Consider the following 21,834-nt stretch of genomic DNA (forward strand, 5'->3'; position numbering starts at 1 on the left):
AATTGAGGAGCAGAAGGTTAGCTTGGTATGGACATGTAATGCGTAGAGAGGAAAGTCATATTACTAGAAAAATATTGAATGTGCAAGTGGAAGGTCATAAGAGGAGAGGAAGGCCAAAGAAGAGACAGTTGGATTGTGTGAAAGAGGACATGTGTGTAAAAGGAGTGGATGATGAGTTGACGAGTAATAGAGACAAATGGAAAAGATTGACATATTTTTCCGACCCCACTTCAGTGGGATAAGGGTAAGGAGATGATGATGGTGGTATATGCTTTTTATCATCTCGGCATCCAACCGTTGTCCCATCGAGTCGTGACACCACCTAAGGCTGCGCCAGAATACCAGCGCTGCAGCAAACACTGTAGCATTATGCTGAGGCAGCAACCTTATTCGCTGATGTAATGTTGTATCTAGTAGTATATAAGTTAGAGTAATAACAAGAGAAGAGACCTAGAAATAGAAGAGACCGCACACCAGGGAGTCAAGCTTTCCAAAGACACCATTCAAGGTGTGTTGTCTCTGTCTAAAAATTTTTAATTTTTGTTTAATTTTAATCTAGTCTTATGTTTTTGGGTTTTTTTTACTCCTTTTTTGTATTTATATTGTTTGTGTACTCAGCTAAATAAATCATTTATTATTATTATTATTATTTTAAAAAATAATCATAAAATATTTCCAATTGATGACAACATTACAATTTCTTAATTTAAAAAAGCTTTAATAAGCTACATTCGCACACATACTAATTGTTTTATTTATCATTTACGCATTTTAATTCGCATCTACCGGCGAGTTCGGTCACATTTCCATTCCTCCACTCTCACCGAATCTCATGTACCAATATTAATAATTCTAATAAGAAAGCTACATTCCCAAACAATAGAAAAATATTTTTGACTTAACGATAAATGCTAATAGCTAGTCGATTCTCTTTCTACATTCGCAAACGCTTCGAAAGTTAAAAAAAAATATTGGAATGATATTTTGTTATCGACAGGTCACGTGATCAAGTTATCGATCGCATCTGTAGTTCCCATACATTATTTTAGTTTTCGAAGTTAGCGTTTGTAGAAAGGGAATTCAAGTGCCACATAGCTACAGGCAGCGCCGGCCCGAAGTAAATTTTAAAATGAAGCGATATCCAATTATGGCGCCTCTCCTGTTTGCTAAAAAAATCTCAAGATCCGGAGCCAGATAAGCTAATTTTTTTTTTTTTCGTGTTGAGCAAGTGCCGATGGCTCCATGTGGGACCACTACGGCGTCACCGGGGGGTTTGGGCGAGCGCAGAAGCATCGCCTGATGAGACCCGAAGGCTGAAATAAAGATAGAGGACGGAACGACTCTCTAAGGGCGTCTCCTATGAAACTCGGACCTCGGCTTAGAGGGCCATTCGGGAAGGTGTAACCGTGACCTGAGTGAATCAGTCTTCGGGTGAACGTCAGTCGGGTGAACTTGGCCAATGATACAGCACCTTATAAGCCTTATATACGTTTAATAAGCTCCAAACTTTGAGATAGCTCAAAGTTTGGAGCTTATTAGAAGGCGCATAACTTTTTTTTTTTCTTTTTTTTATAAAAAGAATGATTGCCATATTTTTTATAATAATATGACCAATATTCTCATTCCCCTCCAACTAGTCGGGAAAGACTGTGCTAGGAGTGGGTACGACAATAGACCAACGGGGTGAGGATTGAACCACCACCCCTCGGTGATGAGTCCCACTGCTCTTACCGTTGAACTATTGAGGCTTGATAACTACTAAGCTTAATGGAACTAAATGGATATTTAACACAAGAGAGCTTCTATCGTGATTTACAATGTTACAATTGGGTGTGACAGACGGCAGTGCGTAATCTCGTGTCTCGTGATGGAGTTATCTCCGTGATTCACGCGCCATTGTTCGCTCCCAAAGCTGTACATTGTGGCTTTTGACAGCGCATTTAGCCACCGAACAACATGGCGTTTTACAAAAACCGATTATAATTCACTAGCGGACCTATGGGACTTTACAAAATAAATTTAATATTTATATTAATAATTAAGTAGATTTATATTTTAGTCATACTGTTATTAATTTGACTTTTATAGTCATAGTTAATTTATTTATACTTTACTAGCGGACCGCCCGCCCATCATTATCAACCCATATTCGGCTCACTGCTGAGCTCAAGTCTCCTCTCAGAATGAGAGGGGTTACGCCAATAGTCCACCACGCTGGCCCAATGCGGATTGGCAGACTTCACACTCGCAGAGAATTATGAAAATTCTCTGGTATGCAGGTTTCCTCACGATGTTTTTCCTTCACCGTTTTGGGTCACGTGATACTTATTTAATTTCTTAAAATGCACACATTTGAAAAAGTTGGAAGTGCATGCCCCCGGTCGGATTCGAACCCAACCTTCCGGAATCGGAAGCACAGGTCTATCACACTGGGATCCACTGGGCTATCACAGCTATGTCCGCCCTTAGACCTCCTTAATCCGGACCTCTACTATCTATAAACTACCTCCCTGCCAAATTTCATCTTTGTACTTCAACCATTTTTTGAAATTTCGTATTGAATGACCTTTCGCATTTATAAATTAAGATTTGTACCCCACAACTGAAAAAACAAATAATCATACAGAAAAAGTATTATTAGTAAGAATTTACTTGTATTATCTGTTTGATAAATTATAATATATGTATAGTTTAAAAGAATATAAAACCTAGCTGACGCCCGCAACTTCGTCCGCTCTTAGACCTCCTTAATTCGGCCCTATCGCAAAATCCGTCCTTAGTGGACACCTTCTAATTATAAACTATCATCATCATCATCATCATCAACCCATATTCGGCTCACTGCTGAGCTCGAGTCTCCTCTCAGAATGAGAGGGGTAAGGCCAATAGTCCACCACGCTGGCCCAATGCGGATTGGCAGACTTCACACACGCAGAGAATTAAGATAATTCTCTGGTATGCAGGTTTCCTCACGATGTTTTCCTTCACCGATTGAGACACGTGATATTTAATTTCTTAAAATGCACACAACTGAAAAGTTGGAAGTGCATGCCCCGGACCGGATTCGAACCCACACCCTCCGGAATCGGAGGCAGAGGTCATATCCACTGGGCTATCACGGCTTTTATTATATATTATAAACTACCTCCCTGTAAAATTTCAGCTTTGTACCTCAAGCGGTTTTCGAAATTTCGTGATGATCTTTCGCATTTATATATTAAGATTAAAGTACCTAATGATTCCCGATGTGGATAAATTATGCCGTATTGTTTCATATAACAAAGGCTATTTTTTAGCTACTGTTCGTACATTGTATTCTGATTAGCCGTATTGTGTGAGATAGGTAGTAATGGAAATGAATGCTACACACGCAGAAATTAAATCTGATTAAGTAGGCCATTGTCTAACTGGCAACAGAATTTACTGTGACGAGCAAAACTGTAAATTCAACTCAAATCCCACTATTCCAATTTGGATGAAATTCAACACACATTTAGTTTATAACCAGTGGCGTAGCGTGACTTGGAGAGGCCCTGTATCAAAAACAATTGGGGGGCCCAAATGAAGGGTATAGATTTCTCACACAAAAAAATCCGCTTGAAATAATTACGACCTATAGTATAGTATAGTAACCTATAGTAACCTATTTATTGTGTTGAATATTTTCAACTTTTGAGCACACGCTTCACCGGGGAAGAAACTGTTTTTTTTTTTAACTTTCGTCATTTTTTTTTTATTCTTTACAAGTTAGCCCTTGACTACAATCTCACCTGATGGTAATTGATGATGCAGTCTAACATGGAAGCGGGCTAACTTGTTAGGAAGAGGATGAAAATCCACACCCCTTTCGGTTTCAACACGGCCTCGTACCGGAACGCTAAATCGCTTGGCGGTACGTCTTTCTGAAGTGAAAGAAGTTTTTTTTTTTTTTTCCCGGGAAGCACCATAGATTGTAGAGTACGTATATTTTACTATTTTTTGCTTTTCCCAAGGGTCTCCGCGGCAAAAGGTACAAATATCTCTGTCAGAGAGGCATACTTGAGCCACTTACAGGTTTCAGCTTTTTCTGCTTCCGCTACCGGTCTTGATTCTGTCTCCCTGATATGACACGGTGCTAATGTGTCGACGCATGTAGCCAGGGAACCAGTGTTGATCCATCAGGTCTCTTGCCATCATCTTCTTTATAATGCTTATTTTTGTTCTCAGGTATACGTGAGCAATGTCACCGAATCTCCGCAGTGGGCGGGGTCGCCCTTGGCCGAACAGAGGCAGAACGCAGACACGCAGTGCCCAATGCACAAGTAACTCACTTGATACTTTTTTTTTTTATTCTTTACAAGTTAGCCCTTGACTACAATCTCACCTGATGGTAAGTGATGATGCAGTCTAAGATGGAAGCGAGCTAACTTGTCAAGGAGGAGGATGAAAATCCACACCCCTTTCGGTTTCTACACGGCATCGTACCGGAACGCTAAATCGCTCGGCGGTACGTCTTTGCCGGTAGGGTAGTAATTAGCCACGGCTGAAGCCTCCCACCAGCCAGACCTGGACAAGTTAAGAAAATCTCAATCTGCCCAGCCGGGAATCGAACCCAGGACCTCCGTCTCGTAAATCCACCGCGCATACCACTGCGCCACGGAGGCCGTCAAAATAATGATTTGTGCATAACATGCAACATGGTACTGCCTATCTGGTCCAGTAGTTAGCTTATATAGTTACAGAACGTGAGCAACGGTTCGAATCCCGGGTCAACGGGGTATAAAATATGGGTATAGCAGCTATAAAATACTGGCAGAATCCTGCAACTTCGCCTGCCTAGTTGTGAACCTTTTAATAACTTTGAAAAACAGACTATCAACTTTTTTATTAGATCTTATAAACCCATATTCGGTTCACTGCTGAGCTCGAGTCTCCTCTCAGAATGAGAGGGGTTAGGCCAATAGTCCACAACGCTAGCGCAATGCGGATAGGCAGACTTCACACACGCAGAGAATTAAGACAATTCTCTGGTATGCAGGTTTCCTCAAGATGTTTCCTTCACCATTTGAGGCATGTGATACTTAATTTCTTAAAATGCACAAGGGCCGTGATAGGCCAGTGTAACCTCTGCCTTTCTATTCTGAGGACGTAGGTTCGAATCCGGTCCGGAGCAATGCACCTCCAATTTTCAGTTATCTTTTAACTCCGTAAAATTTGGTGAAGCATTGGACCAGCGTGGTTTGCTATTATAGCCTAACCCCTGTCATTCTAAGAAGAGATCCGTGCTCAATAGTGTGCCGAATACGGGTTGATAATGGTAATGATAAGAGCCGTGATTGCCCAGTGGATATGACCCCTGCCTCCGATTTCGGAGGGTGTGGGTTCCAATCCGGTCCAAGGCATGCACCTCCAACTTTTCTGTTGTATGCATTTTAAGAAATTAAATATCACGCGTCTCAAACGGTAAAGGAAAAAAATCGTAAGAAAACCTGCATAACAGAGAATTTTCTTAGTTCTGTGTGTGTGTGAAGTCTGCCAATCCGCATTGGGCCAGCGTGGTGGACTATATGCCTAACCCCTCTCATTCTCGAGAGGAGACTCGAGCTCAGCGATGAGCCGAACATGGGTTGATAATGATGAATGGTAATTATCAATTAAAAGATAGACATAATGATTTTTTGAGAAGTTTGTGGTGTTACACCCCCATGCCTCGGAGAGAACACTAAGCCATGAGTCTTGATCCTTATCATAATATCATTCATTGATAATGATCATTAAACAATTTAACATTATCACTTATAGCCCGCTAACCCGCACAGCATCGTGATAAGTTCTCCATAACCCCTCCCCTAAAAGAATCCAAGGGCCTTAGCCATGTGGCACGTCGATTCTCTTTCTACAGACGTTAACGCTTCAAAAGCTAACGAAATGACAGATCCGATCACGTGACCTTTTGGTAGTCAATTTTTAATTTATTTATTTTAATACTCTTTATTTGTACACCACAAAAAATAAAAGAAAACAAGCAAAACAGAAACATCAGAAAAAGTAGAATACAAAAGGCGGCCTTATCGCTTAGTAGCGATCTCTTCCAGGCAACCTTAGGCTTAGGAACTTATTAGGACAACTGTAGGTGGTGTGTACGTAATAATAATGTACATTATACATACATACAAATAACTACACACTAATACATAAACCATAATACACAAATTACCTATATAATAATTATAAATATCATAAAATACACTAATATATATAATATATCATTATGTCGTAAAATAAATATTCTAATAAAATAAAATATGTAACTAGTGACTAAGATAATATATCAATAGTCAATGTCATTCCCATACATTTTTAAATTCTCGAAGCGTCGGCGTTTGTAGAAAGAGATTGGCTACAGACCCTGGCCCTGAAAAGCCGCTAAAATGACCTGATGATATTCATCAAGATATAAGTGGATACTTCATTCAATATTGAAGTCCCCGCTTATATCTACACTGTATACTGACATAGTTATGTATGCATCGATAGTTAATAACATTTACGTTGTTACAGAGATGAGATCAAGGCCATTTGGCCGGCTCTGAGGACTCTGCTCCAAGATGGCGCCCTGCTCAGGAATTACGACCAAGCGTTTGACGATATTGCCGCTGACGTCACACGGAGGTATGTACCACTTCAATTACTGTAGCTAGTCCAATTAACTACGAACATGGCGTATTATTGTTTTGATATTGAATAGTTATTCCCCACGGTGTGTGTTACGTTAATCTAGCTGCTAGAAAGAAGAAAGAAAGAAAATAAATTTATTCATATCTAAAAGTTATAGACAATCAAAAAATACCTTATCCTTATGACAGCATGTCTGTCTGTAACCCTTAAAAAGAAAGGGTGTACTGCTCAGCATATGCCGTGCACTACGTACAAGCATAATACACAGCGTTGATTTTCAGCTGACACCCGTGTGACGTCACAGCTAATATGAATACATTCAAATAAACAAAGTTAAAATAAGCAGCAAATATGTGTTACAATTTTAAAATAAATAATTATTAATTAAACTGTAGATATAATGTGATACGAGTATGTAATGAAAAATGACAATGTTGTTCAAATATAAATTTATAATATGAAGTGTACGTACTTCTTAATATATAATAAAAAATTATATTGAAATTAAAATAAATAACTAAATTATTAACTAATATTTTAAAAATCAAAAGAAGTATCATATTTTCCCAATTATCTTGATTCCCTCTATAGAATGTATAGAGTATATAGCTAGCAGTATTCAACTTAGATTTCTCGGTATTTTAAATATTTATACATTTTCTTGGTATTCCTCATTGTTATTGTAATGTGATCATTCAATTACCTACTAGAATAACTGTAAAATAATATTTAGATTATGCGGTGACAAGATATATCAAATCAAAATCTAATTTCATTTGTTTCAACTAAGCTTAGTTTGAATCGCTTTTAAAACGTCACGTTTCAATATTTGTTTATTCTACTAAAGACCGTCCATACAAAGTTCGCAAAAGGATTCGCTGGATGCAGGTGTCGCAATATCATGATGTTTGGAAGTCCCTACAAAAGGCCTATGTCCTGCAGTGGACGTCCATCGGCTGATATGATGATGATGATGATGATTACAGACCGATTCTGCTGAAGAGCCGGCAATATACCTACTCAACAGTTGCTCTTTTAAAAAATCATCAATCATCAAATATTACCTACCTATACCCAAGAGAGCCCATAATTGTGGTGATGAGTGAATGAAATGAGATGACCTGCCCTTACTTTGCGGCTGACACCTAAAATCGTGCATTACACAGTTTAAGCTCTTAAATATTGCTTCCGACTATACCTTGGTCCATAATTCCACGTCTTACTCAACAGGTTAGCCGAACTACGGCACGCAGAGAATGCTCTCAACGAAGAAATAGAGACGGAGGTGTACAGATGGGCGATAGAGGCGATCGGCGTCATGATATACGGAATCCGCCTTGGCTGCCTCGAGGGCGGCGCCCATGTTCCTACGCCAGACAATAGGTAACCATTCTACTTCATCTTTATCAAGCCACTAGCTGACGCCGCGCGGTTTCACTCGCGTGGTTCCCGTTTCCGTAGGAATACAGGAATAATTTATAGCCTATAACCTTCCTCGATAAATGGGCTATCTTTTTTTTTTATTCTTTACAAGTTAGCCCTTGACTACAATCTCACCTGATGGTAAGTGATGATGCAGTCTAAGATGGAAGCGGGCTAATTTGTTAGGAGGAGGATGAAAATCCACACCCCTTTCGGTTTCTACACGGCATCGTACCGGAACGCTAAATCGCTTGGCGGTACGTCTTTGCCGGTAGGGTGGTAACTAGCCACGGCCGAAGCCTCCCACCAGCCAGACCTGGACTAATTAAGAAAATCTCAATATGCCCAGCCGGGGATCGAACCCATGACCTCAGTTTTGTAAATCCACCGCGCATACCACTGCGCCACGGATGCCGTCTTACACTGAAAGAATTTTTCAAATCGGACCAGTAGTTCTTGAGATTAGCGCGTTCAATCAAACAAACAAACAATCAAACTCTTCAGCTTTATAATATTAGTATAGATACTCGGCTTACTGCTCAGCACGAGTCTCCTCTCGGAATGAGAGGGGCTAGGCGAATAGTCCACCATGCTTGCCCAATGTATATTGGCAGACTTCACACACGCAGAGAATTTTCTTGATTGTCTGATATGCAGGTTTCCTCATTATGTTTTTCCTTCTACTTACAAGGCCAAAATAGTATAACCATACTTACTGACTCCTCTGACTAATTGCGTAGGGACCTGCTTTGCTAGCCGTTACCCCTTTATCAAAGTTTAAGATATGTCTTACCTTCTGATCTCTTTGAAGGCGGAAGGTAGCGCATACGATGTTATTTTTCGCTTTTTAGTTTATTTTTGTGATTTTGAAGACGGTTAAATTTTTTTATTAAAAATATTTTATTTTTCCATTTTTAGTATGTCCTAGCATTTAATATTCATAAAAATCAGTTCAGTAATTTTCTGTTAAAATAAAAAGAATACCGTAACCGTACAAACCGTACGGGCAATAACACAAGATTACTGAACCGATTTTCATGAAAATTAAATGGGGCCAATCTATATACTCTTTCAAACAAAAAAAAAAATTTTTAAATTGGTTAACAAATGACGAAGTTATACGGTAACAAACATAAAAAAAATTAAAAAAAAACATGCGTGTCGAATTGAGATCCTGCTCCTTTTTTTGAAGTCGGTTACAAAATACTATGATAGATTTTATACATGAAATAATAGTGGAATGAAATATAAATAGCCGTTGTTCTACTCCAAGCACCAATTTATCCGTATACCAAATTTCATCCATATCGGTTCAGAGCTTTAGTTGTAAAAAGGTAACACACATACAGACATGCTTTTGCATTTATAAGAATTAACTTATTTACATCCAGACAACACATTTTTGATTACAGGAAACCAGAGAAAACTTCAATGGACGATGACATTCAAGATTTGTGCTCACTTTCAAAACGGTGTCTTGAAGGATTAACTCCAGCTGAAAAGTTGGTTCGATGCTCGCTGGATATTGGGAAAGAGAGCTATTTAGTGAGAAGTGAACACACTTTGAAGCCCGAATCGTGCTCCTTCAATGATGCTTTGAAAGCTTTTGACAATCATTTTAGGTGAGTTTACCTTTCTTTCTATTTTTCGTCCCTTTATTTGTGTATTTCCAAATCTTTCCCGTGGGACGAGATATTTACGAGAGGAAAATTGTCGCTGCTTTTCTCTAAGGTGCAATACTACAGTAGCTTGAAGAAAAACACGTTTCAACAGTTTACTCTAAAAGCCAAAGATTGTATACTATAGATATGTCACTATCGCGGCAAAACTGAGACGGTCAAAAGTGGCTAATTGTCTTAGTTTAATTTAGCCGCATTGTAAACAACGAAAGCTATTTAAACAAATGACACCTATGTCTACAATGTCGAGTTGTGTAAAGAAGTGTAAAAACTATATTATACATAAAATTAATTATTAACGGATGAATTCTACGATGCCTAATTTGTACATATAATTTTATATTTATATAGCTAGTTAATTTAGTTAGGTAAATGTTATTGTTTTAGTTGGTGTAAATAATTGTACATTATTTAATAGAATAAATAATTAAATATATATTCTATTTAAACATAAAATTGTGCATGTGAGCGCTGAGAGGAGAAGCTTAATTCAGATCACTTTTGCGGTGACTTTGTAGGCACGCAACATATCTATAGTAGAAAATCTTTGCTAAAAGGTAACATAGAAATGTAGTATATACAACAAACACATACAGAACGCTAGCCTGCGATGGCCAGATGTTCTTCATTATTTTTATGAAAACTGAAAGTATTGGGGTATAACACCATCGACTTTCCAACTCATCATAATCATCATTATCAACCCATAGTCAGCTCACTGTTGAGCTTGAGTATCCTCTCAGAATGTGAGGGGTTAGGCCAATAGTCCATCACGCTGGCCAACGCGGATTGGCAGACTTCACACACGCAGAGAATTAAGAAAATCCTTTGGTAAGTATGCAGATTTCCTCACAATGTTTTTCTTTCAACGTTTGAGACACGTGATATTTAATTTGTTAAATGCTCACAACTGAAAAGTTGGAGGTGCATGCTCCGTAACGGATTCGAACCCACACCCTCCGAAGTCGGAGGCACAGGTTATATCCACAGGGCTATCACGGCTCTTCGAACTCAACTCCGGACTAACTCTCACTGTCGAACTTGGAGAAACGAAAATCTTAATTATAAGCGGCTAAAAACTTTGTTTGTCGCCTTTCTTGCGATTGGTTGCTTGCGTAACTGTCAAAACGAAGCTTCACTGGGTCCGCTAGTGTTTAATTTAAACAAGGTCTCGAACCTCATGAGCTCATGCTACATAATTGCTAACCATTGTACCATCAGGACTAATCATAGTAGATAAATATTATAAACATATTATGTTTATGCTAATCTAAACATTGTATTGTTGACATCATTTAGTATTATCACTACGGTATCATTGATAATGTCATTGAGGTCAATTGAGATAGTTAAGAATGTAGGCAAGACTCCACAAATGATTATACTACACTTTTACAAAAAGCTAGTAAGATCTAGTTCAGTATAAGCAATCAATGATCGTATAGAATGGAATAAAATATCATCATCACCATGCTCACTGTTGAGCACGAGTCTCCTCTCAGAATGAGAGGGGTTAGGCCATAGTACACGCTGTCCCAATTGGCAGACTTCGCACACGTAGAGAATTAAGAAAATTCTTAGGTATGCAGGTTTTCTTCACCGTTTGCACGGACACGTGACATTTAATTTCTTGAAATGCACACAACTGAAAAGTTGGAGGTGCATGCCGCGGACCGGATTCGAACCTACAACCTCCGGAATCGGAGGCAAAGATTACACTGTGCTATCACAGTTATTGGATAGGTATTTAAAATATGGTGGGTCCGTTAATCATTCTAATAATATCATAAGACACGTTTCAACTAATTGCTCATTAATTTTTGTTCACACTCAGTAGGTGTGCTAATACTAAAAATTAAAAAATAAAAATTTTAATAAAAAAAATTCAACCGACTTCCAACTAAAAAATTAACCTAAACTAAAAAGCAAAATATAACATCTTACTATGTGCTACCTTCTGATCAGTTTGAAGGCGGTGCCAATCCAGTGTCATGTTTTAATTAAAGCTGTTTCTGAAAGAACCACAGAAATTGTAAAATTTAAACGGCTTGAATTAAAACATCACTGGCTTGGCACCGCCTTCAAACTGATCAGAAGGTAGCACATAGGTAAGATGTTATTTTTTGCTTTTTAGTTTAGGTTAATTTTTTAGTTGGAAGTCGGTTGAATTTTTTTTATTAATTTTTTTTTAATTTTTCAGTTTAAACGACCATTTCCTCACGAAAGCGCTGAAGGAACTCAACAACGGACAACTGAGACCAGAACAAATCTTATTGGACAAACTGAAGCCGCTGGAGAGGCGGATGCTGCCTTTGGCTGCAGACGTGTTCTTAGCTGGAGTAGATCCTGTAAGTTTTATTTAGTAAAGAAAGAAAGAAAAATATTTTATTTGGACACACACACATAATACACAAAAGACAACAAATACCTAAAACGAACGAAATTTTAAAAATATAGTGAACTAATAATTTAAAGATATTAAACTAATGATTAAATTAAATTAAAAAAATATATGTGTGTGGTACCAAAATGGTCACCACTCAGCATGTGCTACGCTAGTGATGGATGCACCAGCGCAGCGCTGGTCTTCCGTGGAGCCATGTGGAGACGCGGGCGGAAACAAGAAGAAGAAGTGTTACTAATTAATAATTAATAAGAACAAAAAAAATAATTATATAAATATATATATATTTTAATTTTCAGTGAGAAATATAATATAGAGTAGAAATAAATAAATTTTATTTATTGAGTCCTCAAAACCTTCCCGGAGACTATTTAATATTAATAAAGTTTTACAATAATATTAATTAATTTTTAACGAGGGTAGGTGAGGAGCCTGGGATTGGGGACTGTTGGGTTATATATCTATATATTTAGTTATTATAATAGTCAACCAATCGTCATCATCATCAGCCGATCGACTCCTACATTCACTGTGCGAGTCCTTGAGCTATGTTGGATTGAACTTTAGATCTCCTAATTTCTGATTTAATCACCCAAAGATATTTCAAACATATCTCGTTAGCCCTTGACTACAATCTCACCTAATGATATGTGATGATGCAATCTAAGATGGCAGCGGGCTAACTTGTAAGGAGTAAGATGAAAATCCACACTCCTTTCAGTTTCTACACGACATCGTACCGGAACGCTAAATCGCTTGGCGGTACGTTTTCGCCAAAGCCAAATATTCAAAGCTATCTCGAATCATAGCCTTTGTCCAATGGTTTCTAAAAGGAATGATGTGGTATTTTTATTATTTTTTTTTGAAACTTAACCTATAATATAATATATTTCAGCTCGCACAGACTGCAATCAGCATGTTCTACCAACTATCTCTAAACGCGGCTAGGCAGCAGAAGGCTCACGACGAAGTCATCTGGGCGAAGGCGTCTAGGGAGGAGGGCATTGATGTCCAGGAGCTGCCCTTCATATCGGCGTGCGCCAGGGAGGCGCTGCGACTGTACCCGGCCACAGGAGGAGTTGTGAGGAGGAGTAGGGAGGAACTGGTGGTCGGAGGATATGAAGTTCCTGCTGGGGTAAGTGACTATCAACTTCTCGAATTTCTTATTATTAGCAGGCCCCCATGGCATTAAATATGTATAAAATTTGTTGCTCGGTAAAGATGTAGCTTTATAATGGTGAAACAATTTTTAAACTCGGTTGAGTAGTTATTGAGTTAAATCGTAACAAACAATAAATCTATTTGTAATATTATAATTTTAGACGTATCCTCATCAGAGGATGTATTTATATATACTATATATTGTATATTATATATATATTGTGCATGCCTGTTTCTCTAGTATTTATCAAAATATCAATAAATAGTATATATAAGTGATACTTGCATCAATGCATCCTAATCGTCATTACATGACTATATATAAAATATATTTTTTTTTTCAACAGGTTGACATAATCCTCGCGCATGGTGTTTCAAGCAAGGTGGAGAAAGAATGGGGTCGCGCCAACTCCTTTATACCAGAACGGTGGTGCAACGAAGGCTGGGGGCCCTTGAATGCATCTAGAGCCCATCCATTCTCGTCAATGCCGTTTGGGCAATCTTGCCCGGCAACTGGTATAGTCGGCAAGTTGCTGTCAAGTCTCGCAACTCGAGTATTAGATAAGTATAGGTTAGAATGGCACGGGCCTTTGCCTAACATGGTGACCAATGGAGTGAATAAAATTCAATCGCCCTACTATTTTGTGTTGCAGAATGCTGGTTAATTATTTGTACTACTTAGATACTTACTAAAACATTATCTTCTCCCACATTCCCAATATACTTTATAAAACGAACTTTATACTTGTAGATCACACCTAGAAATATATCTTCAATGTTTAAATAAAGATGCTATATAAATGGGGGGGAGCGATTTTCGACGCGCACGACTTCATACCCGCGCAGTCCTTCCCATAGTTAGTGGCATATTCCTAAAGTCACGTCTGTAATTTGTCTTTACTTAACACTTCAAGAATTTTGCCGTAGCAAACAAAGTATGGCTGGTTTTGTAGGTATTCGTAAACGGAATAAGTATTTCTATTTTAGTAACTGAGGTAGGTACCTACCAAGGCACCGTAAATATACCGTAAACTATTCTGATGAAACTGCCTAAATACTGTAGTGCATCGGGTATGTTTGCCGACGCCAAAGTACAGGGTTGTTTCGCGATCATCAGATCGCGAACTGCGGCTTTTTGGTTCCGTCTCCGGAATTCTCGAAATGAAATCCTCGGCGTATGCTCCGAGTGCCCTGAAAACCCTATCCTAAAGTATTGGCTTACCGTGCATCGCGACTGAAACAGGAAATAAAAAATGATTGCTCTCCTAGAGAAATGTCGTAACGTACCAAATAGTTTAATATTTATATTATTCGGTTCTTTACTGTAAACTTATTACTTAATTAATTAATTACTTTTATTTATTTGTATTTGTATATTTTAAATGGGTTCTTAGCCTGAAATAAAGACATATTATTATTATTATACATGTCCATTAAGATTTGTTCAGTGATTCTTGCATTGTATATTACATAGAAAGACCAGCATCTCGAAAGAAATAAATTTTATAAGACTTGAAAACACGTTCACGGCAATGTGAAATGACTCTCAGTGAGATTAGTTATCAAGAGCAGCTATCAGAACAATGTCACCCTTGTAACTGAAACTACACTAGTTTTAGACGTTTTCGTTATTAAGCCTCATCAAAGTTACTACATTCCATAGATGTGTGTACCTACAACTCGAAAAAACGGACTCCTTATGTGACCGTATTCGCTAAAAAAAAAATAAAAATAAAATAAAAAAAAAAAAAAAAAAAAACATACATACAGCCAAACGTAGAACCTCCTCCTTTTTGGAAGTCGGTTAATAAAAAGGACGAATTTGCTTTGAACAGACTGCAGACGAACCTTTTCAATGCCTTTGAGCTTTCAACGTCATTATTTTAACTTAAAATATGGTGGCGATGGTGGCTTATTTGATATGTAATGACATACAATTTTCAAGTCAATAAACCATACTAAAACTGTCGACTCTTTGGACGGACGCAAGATTGTTACAAGATCTTTGTTTTTTAGCAGAAATAATATTTTAATTCAGATTATGTACACTGGCTTAAACCTTTTTTTTTTTTTATTCTTTACAAGTTAGCCCTTGACTACAATCTCACCTGATGGTAAGTGATGATGCAGTCTAAGATGGAAGCGGGCTAACTTGTTAGGAGGAGGATGAAAATCCACACCCCTTCCGGTTTCTACACGGCATCGTACCGGAACGCTAAATCGCTTGGCGGTACGTCTTTGCCGGTAGGGTGGTAACTAGCCACGGCCGAAGCCTCCCACCAGCCAGACCTGAACAAATTAGGAAAATCTCAATCTGCCCAGCCGGGGATCGAACCCAGGACCTCCGTCTTGTAAATCCACCGCGCATACCACTGCGCCACGGAGGCCGTCAAAACCTATACTTAAAATTCTGGAATCGTCACGAATATTATTTTAATTTAATTCAAATTTGCATAAAATTGCTCTCAAGGTTATATTAGAATTATAATATAACCTTCAGTTGTGAAGTGTAATTACCTATAATATTATGTTCTTAATATTATAATAATAAGTAATTTAATATCCAAGTTCAAGCTCACACAGAAATTTGCCGCTAGATAACTTTGCCGAGAATCTCTAATATTCACATTACATTAACTTACAATTTAATCCGCGCGATTAAATATTCTGTAGTTAATTTTAAAAAATCGAATTATTAAAATGAGTAGTTACGTACTTACCTACTTCTATATTCAATGTCAAAAATGTCGCGCAAAGAAATTCTCGTGTTTATAAAATAATTACACATTTAGGGTGCTCAAAGCTATTTAAGGGTGCATAGATTTGAATTATTGTTTTTCAGTATCACTTTTATTTTTCGTTCGTCTGAGCTTCTAAGGCAGGCAATGTTTAGTAACCATACAACACAATATGCAGTGATGTTAAGAACTGTCCTAACTCATAGTATACGCCTATAACATCAAACTTCCATTCATCAGCTACAATTTTTTATTGTCTCCTTCGACAATCATAGTTAACCATAAAGCCTAATTTATTAACCGACTTCCAAAAAGGAGGAGGTTGTACGTTCAGCTGTATGTGTTTTTTTTTAATTTAAAAATTCTTTTTTTGTTTTGAAGGGTTCGATTCCAGGGTGGTCCCATTTTTTTCATATCAGGATCTGATGATGGAATCCCGGAGAAGTTGAGGGAAACTTTCGAAAATTGTAGAGACGGCTAGTGCTTTGTTCTCCTCCAACCTCCAACTCCTCGACGGTTCACAGTAGCTATGTGTTTGGACTTGAATATTTTGTATTGATGAGAACTTTCCACCTAGTTAGGTTGTGATTATATTAGAGGTCTGGTGATGAAGACGAAGGAGAGTTAAGGGACATCCTCGACGATTCACAGTAGCTACCTTGTGTTTGAACTTGATCAATTTTATATTGATGAGAACTTTCCACCCATATGGGTTGTGACTGCATAAGGGGTCTGGTGATGAAGACGGAGGAAAGTTAAGACAATTCCTTATTGGCTATGATACCTTTCACGTTTTTATGGATATTCATATTACGTGTGGATAAAGGGGGAGTGAAATTTTGTATATGAGTTAAGGAGTATTTTCAAAATTGGGATTGTAGGACTTAAGTACTTATCATAAGAAAATAACGTTTTAGCTAATTGCTTATTATTTTTTGTTCTTACCCAGTAAGTATGCTAACACTAAAAATAAAAGAATGAATATTTTAATAAGTTGGAAGTCGGTTGAATTTTTTTTATTAAAATTTTTATATCTTTAATCATTATTGTTTGATTGTAATAATTTTTAATTTATACATTATACTAAATAACTATTATATTTTTTGGTTCAAAAGGACTTATTAAGACAAATTTATCCTGTAAAAAATATGTTATTATTAAATAAAAAAAAATGGATTAAGTATATAGTAATAAAGGATACATTTAAGAATATAGGTATTTAGGTTACAATATTAATAGGTTTTTCAAAATCCTAATCCTTCATAAGGTCTTAAAGCATATTTTGGACCAAGACGGAAGGATGTTGAAAAAATATTCATGTCTTTGTTATTATATAACATTAAAAATATATGTTAATACTTGAGTGAATTGTGCTTTTTTATAATATTAGCATTCATTCCATTGTACAAAAATTATATTTAAATAAATAAATTGCTTTATATAATTTTTTGAAGTTTTATTCTATAACAAAGGGACACCCGCTACAAAACGGTCACAGTAGAGCCGAAGTCGCGCCTACTATAATATATACTACTGTGATTATGCCACACCTCTATATTAAACACAGGTACATGATAGGTATATATTGTATATAATCGACGCTCAGACTAAATACAGAAGGACTAGTATCGCACCCAAATTCACGAACAAAATTTTCTGCCATTTTCTAAGGAAAACTAGTGTAGATTTCATACATATTTTATACTAAACTAGCAGTTTTTGTTCATTTTTTACACCATATAACTACACAAAAAGGTATTTTTACGGAGGTTTTTAACCGACGGACACGATTGTAAACTATGAAACATCGATTCTTTAGAGACAGTGTTTATGATCGTATAAGATCGTTGATCATATACGATGACAGAAAAATAATGTCTTGCAAGGCAGGTCTTTATCTAATTAGTCTGAGAATCGACGTGACCTTTTTAGACCCCTTTTTTACATAGATGAGTTCTAGTTTTTAAACTTAATCTTTAGTATAATAACAAAATTCCTATCATCCAGGTGCTCTTTCTCTCCGTAAGACAGAATAAACATTTACCTAAAGATATCGACGCCAATGTATCAACCACATTACAAACTTAGCCGTTTACGATCATAACAAAATAGTTTATTTATGATATGACAAACATTACAAAAACCATATATTATATGTGGTACGGAAAGAACATATGCATAGTCGATTATCAAGCTTTTAATGATTATATTAATGATAAAAAAGCTTGGCGTTAAACTGTAATATACGACTGTGTGTTTAGTTTTAAATAAGTTTGTAAAATGGTGGTAAACAAAAAAAAAATCTTGGCTGAGTATCCAAGTAATCTCAGGAACTACTGGTCCGATTGCAAAAATTCTTTCAGTGTGCGATAGCTCATTTATCGAGGAAGGCTATAGGTCATATATTATCCTCGTATTCTTACAGGAACGGGAACCACGCGGGTGAAACCGCGCTAAGTAAGTAGATATTTCTACTTTTTTTTCGGTTTTGCTGGACCGCTTTGGTTATGTATATCATAAGGTCTAGTGTGCGACTCCTGGATCGGGCCAAGTAATAATGTTCTATTAATTTTTCTTAGAAATTAAAAAAATGTAAGTGAGTGTATAAATCAATCTCCTATTCTCCATCTTATCCTGGTACTTTGTTTAGCATTTTTGTTTTACGTGACGCTATTTGCCAGTACACTCAAAAAAAGAAAACTTAGTGAGGAAATATCGGCCGCAATAAAAAGGAAGGCCGAGGGAAATTCGATAGCCGGCCACTGGCTCTCAGATCCATCATCTGTGACATAAAATATTACACAAACTCTAAATATTTACAAAAACTCTAAATCTGCGACATATTTCGTCGCATTAGGTCCTTCTTGACCTCTAGAATAATGGATCGAGCCTGCGTAACCTCCGTGGTAGGAGAACTGAAAGTTTAACAGGTAGGTACCTAAAGTATTTTTCAGTTATCATGAGTACAGTGACAGTTGCCTTATGGCGTTTATAATACGTACTATTATCGTGAATCGCGACAAACTTTCAAGAGGGAAACGAACAGGTACCGTACCCATGCTATCTGATAAACACTTTAGTACCTACCTACTTAATAAACGGTAACCTTTGTACACAAAATAAATAAAACGTGTGCGTCTCAAAACGCAGGACACACAGACATAATAACTAATAACTTAAACTAATTGCTTTAAATAATTTAAAATAATTATTGAATTTAATTAAGAATCCTCTCAATGTCGGAGATGTGTGAAGAATATTTTGACAGTAACCACATACTTGTATAAAATAGTCTGTGGTCGTAAAATCAGTCCGAAGTACGCTCTGTCAAGTGCAAGCGTCAAACGTGCCAACTTCAGCTGCAATAAGTTACCTACTCGTATCACTTCAAAATTTAACTTTGTAAACATTACTCAGTTACTCAGTCACTACAGATCAGTACAAATGTTCTCCAAGACATGGGGGTACATATTCATATGATATAGCACAATCACCTATAATAAGCCGTATGGAGATTTCCAGGACTAATGAAAACAGCAGCAGAGTGGTCGGTTACCGAAACCGAAAGTGAAATTCGGTTTCAGCCGTAAAAACTGGTTTGTTCGGACAGTATTAATTATTAATGTGAGATACTCAATTTAAGTATAGTCCCCCCCCCCCCTAGATACAGTTCTGGCTATGCCCAATTGCCCATGTTTAATTACCAGGGATTAGGTAGACAATTATGACTAGATATTTTAATATTTCATAAATAGCGTTGCAGGTAAAACTACCTAATATGTTTAAAAAATAAATGAAAATACTGAAGACATTAAGCATTTAAAGCAAGTGGCCTCTACAGAAACGCTAAGCTTCAAACTTATAAAGAAATACGAAGTACCCTTCAAAAGCGAAAACTTTTGCGCATTTTTACTTTTGACTCGCAAAAGTTAATTAATTTAATGAATATTTTCTCTTTAAATCTCGCAAACTATTTAAGATTAGCTGAGGTAAGTAGTTGAAAAAGAATAAATTTAGCGCATTTTGAAGTTGCTAAAATATCTAGTCAATTTGGTATTTTATCCGCCGGCAAGCCCAGCTAATCTATACTAATATTACAAAGCTGAAGAGTTTGTTTGTTTGTTATTTGAACGCGCTAGTCTCAGGAACTACTGGTCCGAAAAACTCTTTCAGTGTTAGATATCCCATTTAACGAGGAAGGCTATAGACTATACATTGTCCACCTATTTCTACGGGAACGGGAACTACGCGGGTAAAACCAAGCGGCGTCAGCTATTTTACAAAATAAAAGAGGAGTTAACGGAGTGTTATTTGTATCTATATACGATCGAAGTAATTTCCTTTAATAAAACTGAAGTAGGAATGGGGGTGATGACTAGGTTTGAATATATTGATTTTTATTAGATATTCTGGTAAATAAAGTAAATATTAACTAGTTTATACGTAAACAGCAAAAATTGTTTAAATGTTTGCAATATAAGTACTTATATAAAATCTCAAAATATATTAAAAATCTTTTATCGTAATTAGATGAAAATTCATACAGTTATAGCTTCTATACATTAAACGTGACATTTTTTAATAAATGAACTATAAACATAAACGCACAGATAAAAAATATAGTTGTTATTTTGTTAGAACGCCCATACAAATCTAACGAAAATTATGATCAGCGACGTCCTTAATTCGTGCCATTTTGTATGGGGCGCTTTTCAGGGATCCGTGGCAGTGCAAATATGACCCTTTAAATCCCTGTAGCTCCGAAAGTAATGATCACAGATACCCCGTTTCTTTTTAAAAATTTCTTTACTATCAGCATTTTTGGCTGGTGGGAGGCTTCGGCCGTGGCTAGTTACCACCCTACCGGCAAAGACGTACCGCCAAGCGATTTAGCGTTCCGGTACGATGCCGTGTAGAAACCGAAAGGGGTGTGGATTTTCATCCTCCTCCTAACAAGTTAGCCCGCTTCCATCTTAGACTGCATCATCACTTACCATCTGGTGAGATTGTAGTCAAGGGCTAACTTGTAAAGAATAAAAAAAAAAAAAAAAGCATACTCCTAATTTATAAAGAATTTAAATTAAAAAACTGTCATAATCCTTATGGTCACTATCCCTAATATCAAATGCAGTGTTGTTGCTTTAACACAGTTTAGCTTCATAACAGGGTATGGTCGTTATTTATAGAAATAGGAATACCTTGGCTCATGCAAAGAACCCTTAGATTGCCCCCTAAATCTTACTCGTACTTCCCCAAAATGAAGTCGTTTATGCGGACGTTTTAGACATTAATGTATGATTCGTTGAATATATTTGATGCCTTACATACCTACTTATCATTAAATGCTTGTGCACTAACTAGGAAATTACATATAGAAAAGTTTCTAGCTGAACTCCGATAATGCACCTGTATACCTGTCAAGTCAGAGTAAAACATTACAGCTCGTGCGGATTAACTCAACACCTGGCTCGACTCATTTTGTACTGTGTTTGTTTGGTTGTGTTTGAAAGCTAGGTGTCAAATTAATGCGCACGAGTCATACTTTTACTCTAGCTTGGCTTATACTTTGACTTTGACCGTTTCAACTGAGGGATTCAACGGCAGCTGAAGATTAGAGCATCTTTCCCTTCTAATTTTGAAGTAGGTAATGTGTTAATCCAGAGTAAAATCTATTTCCATTCCGCTTTCAGCTAAATCGCTTCAGTAGCCGCAGCGCAAATAAGGGATAAATATACACACTTCACGACTTCGTGACGAAGTCGTGATAGCCCAG

At 37.0% G+C, this 21,834-nt stretch overlaps 1 protein-coding gene across 1 annotated transcript in view; it reads left to right on the plus strand.

Annotated features, from left to right (window-relative positions):
• The window catches only part of LOC112049828 (probable cytochrome P450 49a1), a 48,958-nt gene extending 33,876 nt beyond the window's left edge, over positions 1–15,082 (plus strand). The window contains exons 4-10 of the mRNA XM_052885258.1: positions 4,207–4,301; positions 6,541–6,651; positions 7,888–8,040; positions 9,492–9,701; positions 11,959–12,106; positions 13,058–13,297; positions 13,671–15,082. Of these exons, the coding sequence (XP_052741218.1) occupies positions 4,207–4,301; positions 6,541–6,651; positions 7,888–8,040; positions 9,492–9,701; positions 11,959–12,106; positions 13,058–13,297; positions 13,671–13,988 (1,275 nt within the window). The 3' untranslated portion in view covers positions 13,989–15,082. The remainder of the gene's footprint in view (positions 1–4,206; positions 4,302–6,540; positions 6,652–7,887; positions 8,041–9,491; positions 9,702–11,958; positions 12,107–13,057; positions 13,298–13,670) is intronic.
• Positions 15,083–21,834: the final 6,752 nt, after the last annotated feature.

Source organism: Bicyclus anynana, chromosome 14, assembly GCF_947172395.1.
Source record: "Bicyclus anynana chromosome 14, ilBicAnyn1.1, whole genome shotgun sequence".
NCBI classification, from domain to species: domain Eukaryota; kingdom Metazoa; phylum Arthropoda; class Insecta; order Lepidoptera; family Nymphalidae; genus Bicyclus; species Bicyclus anynana.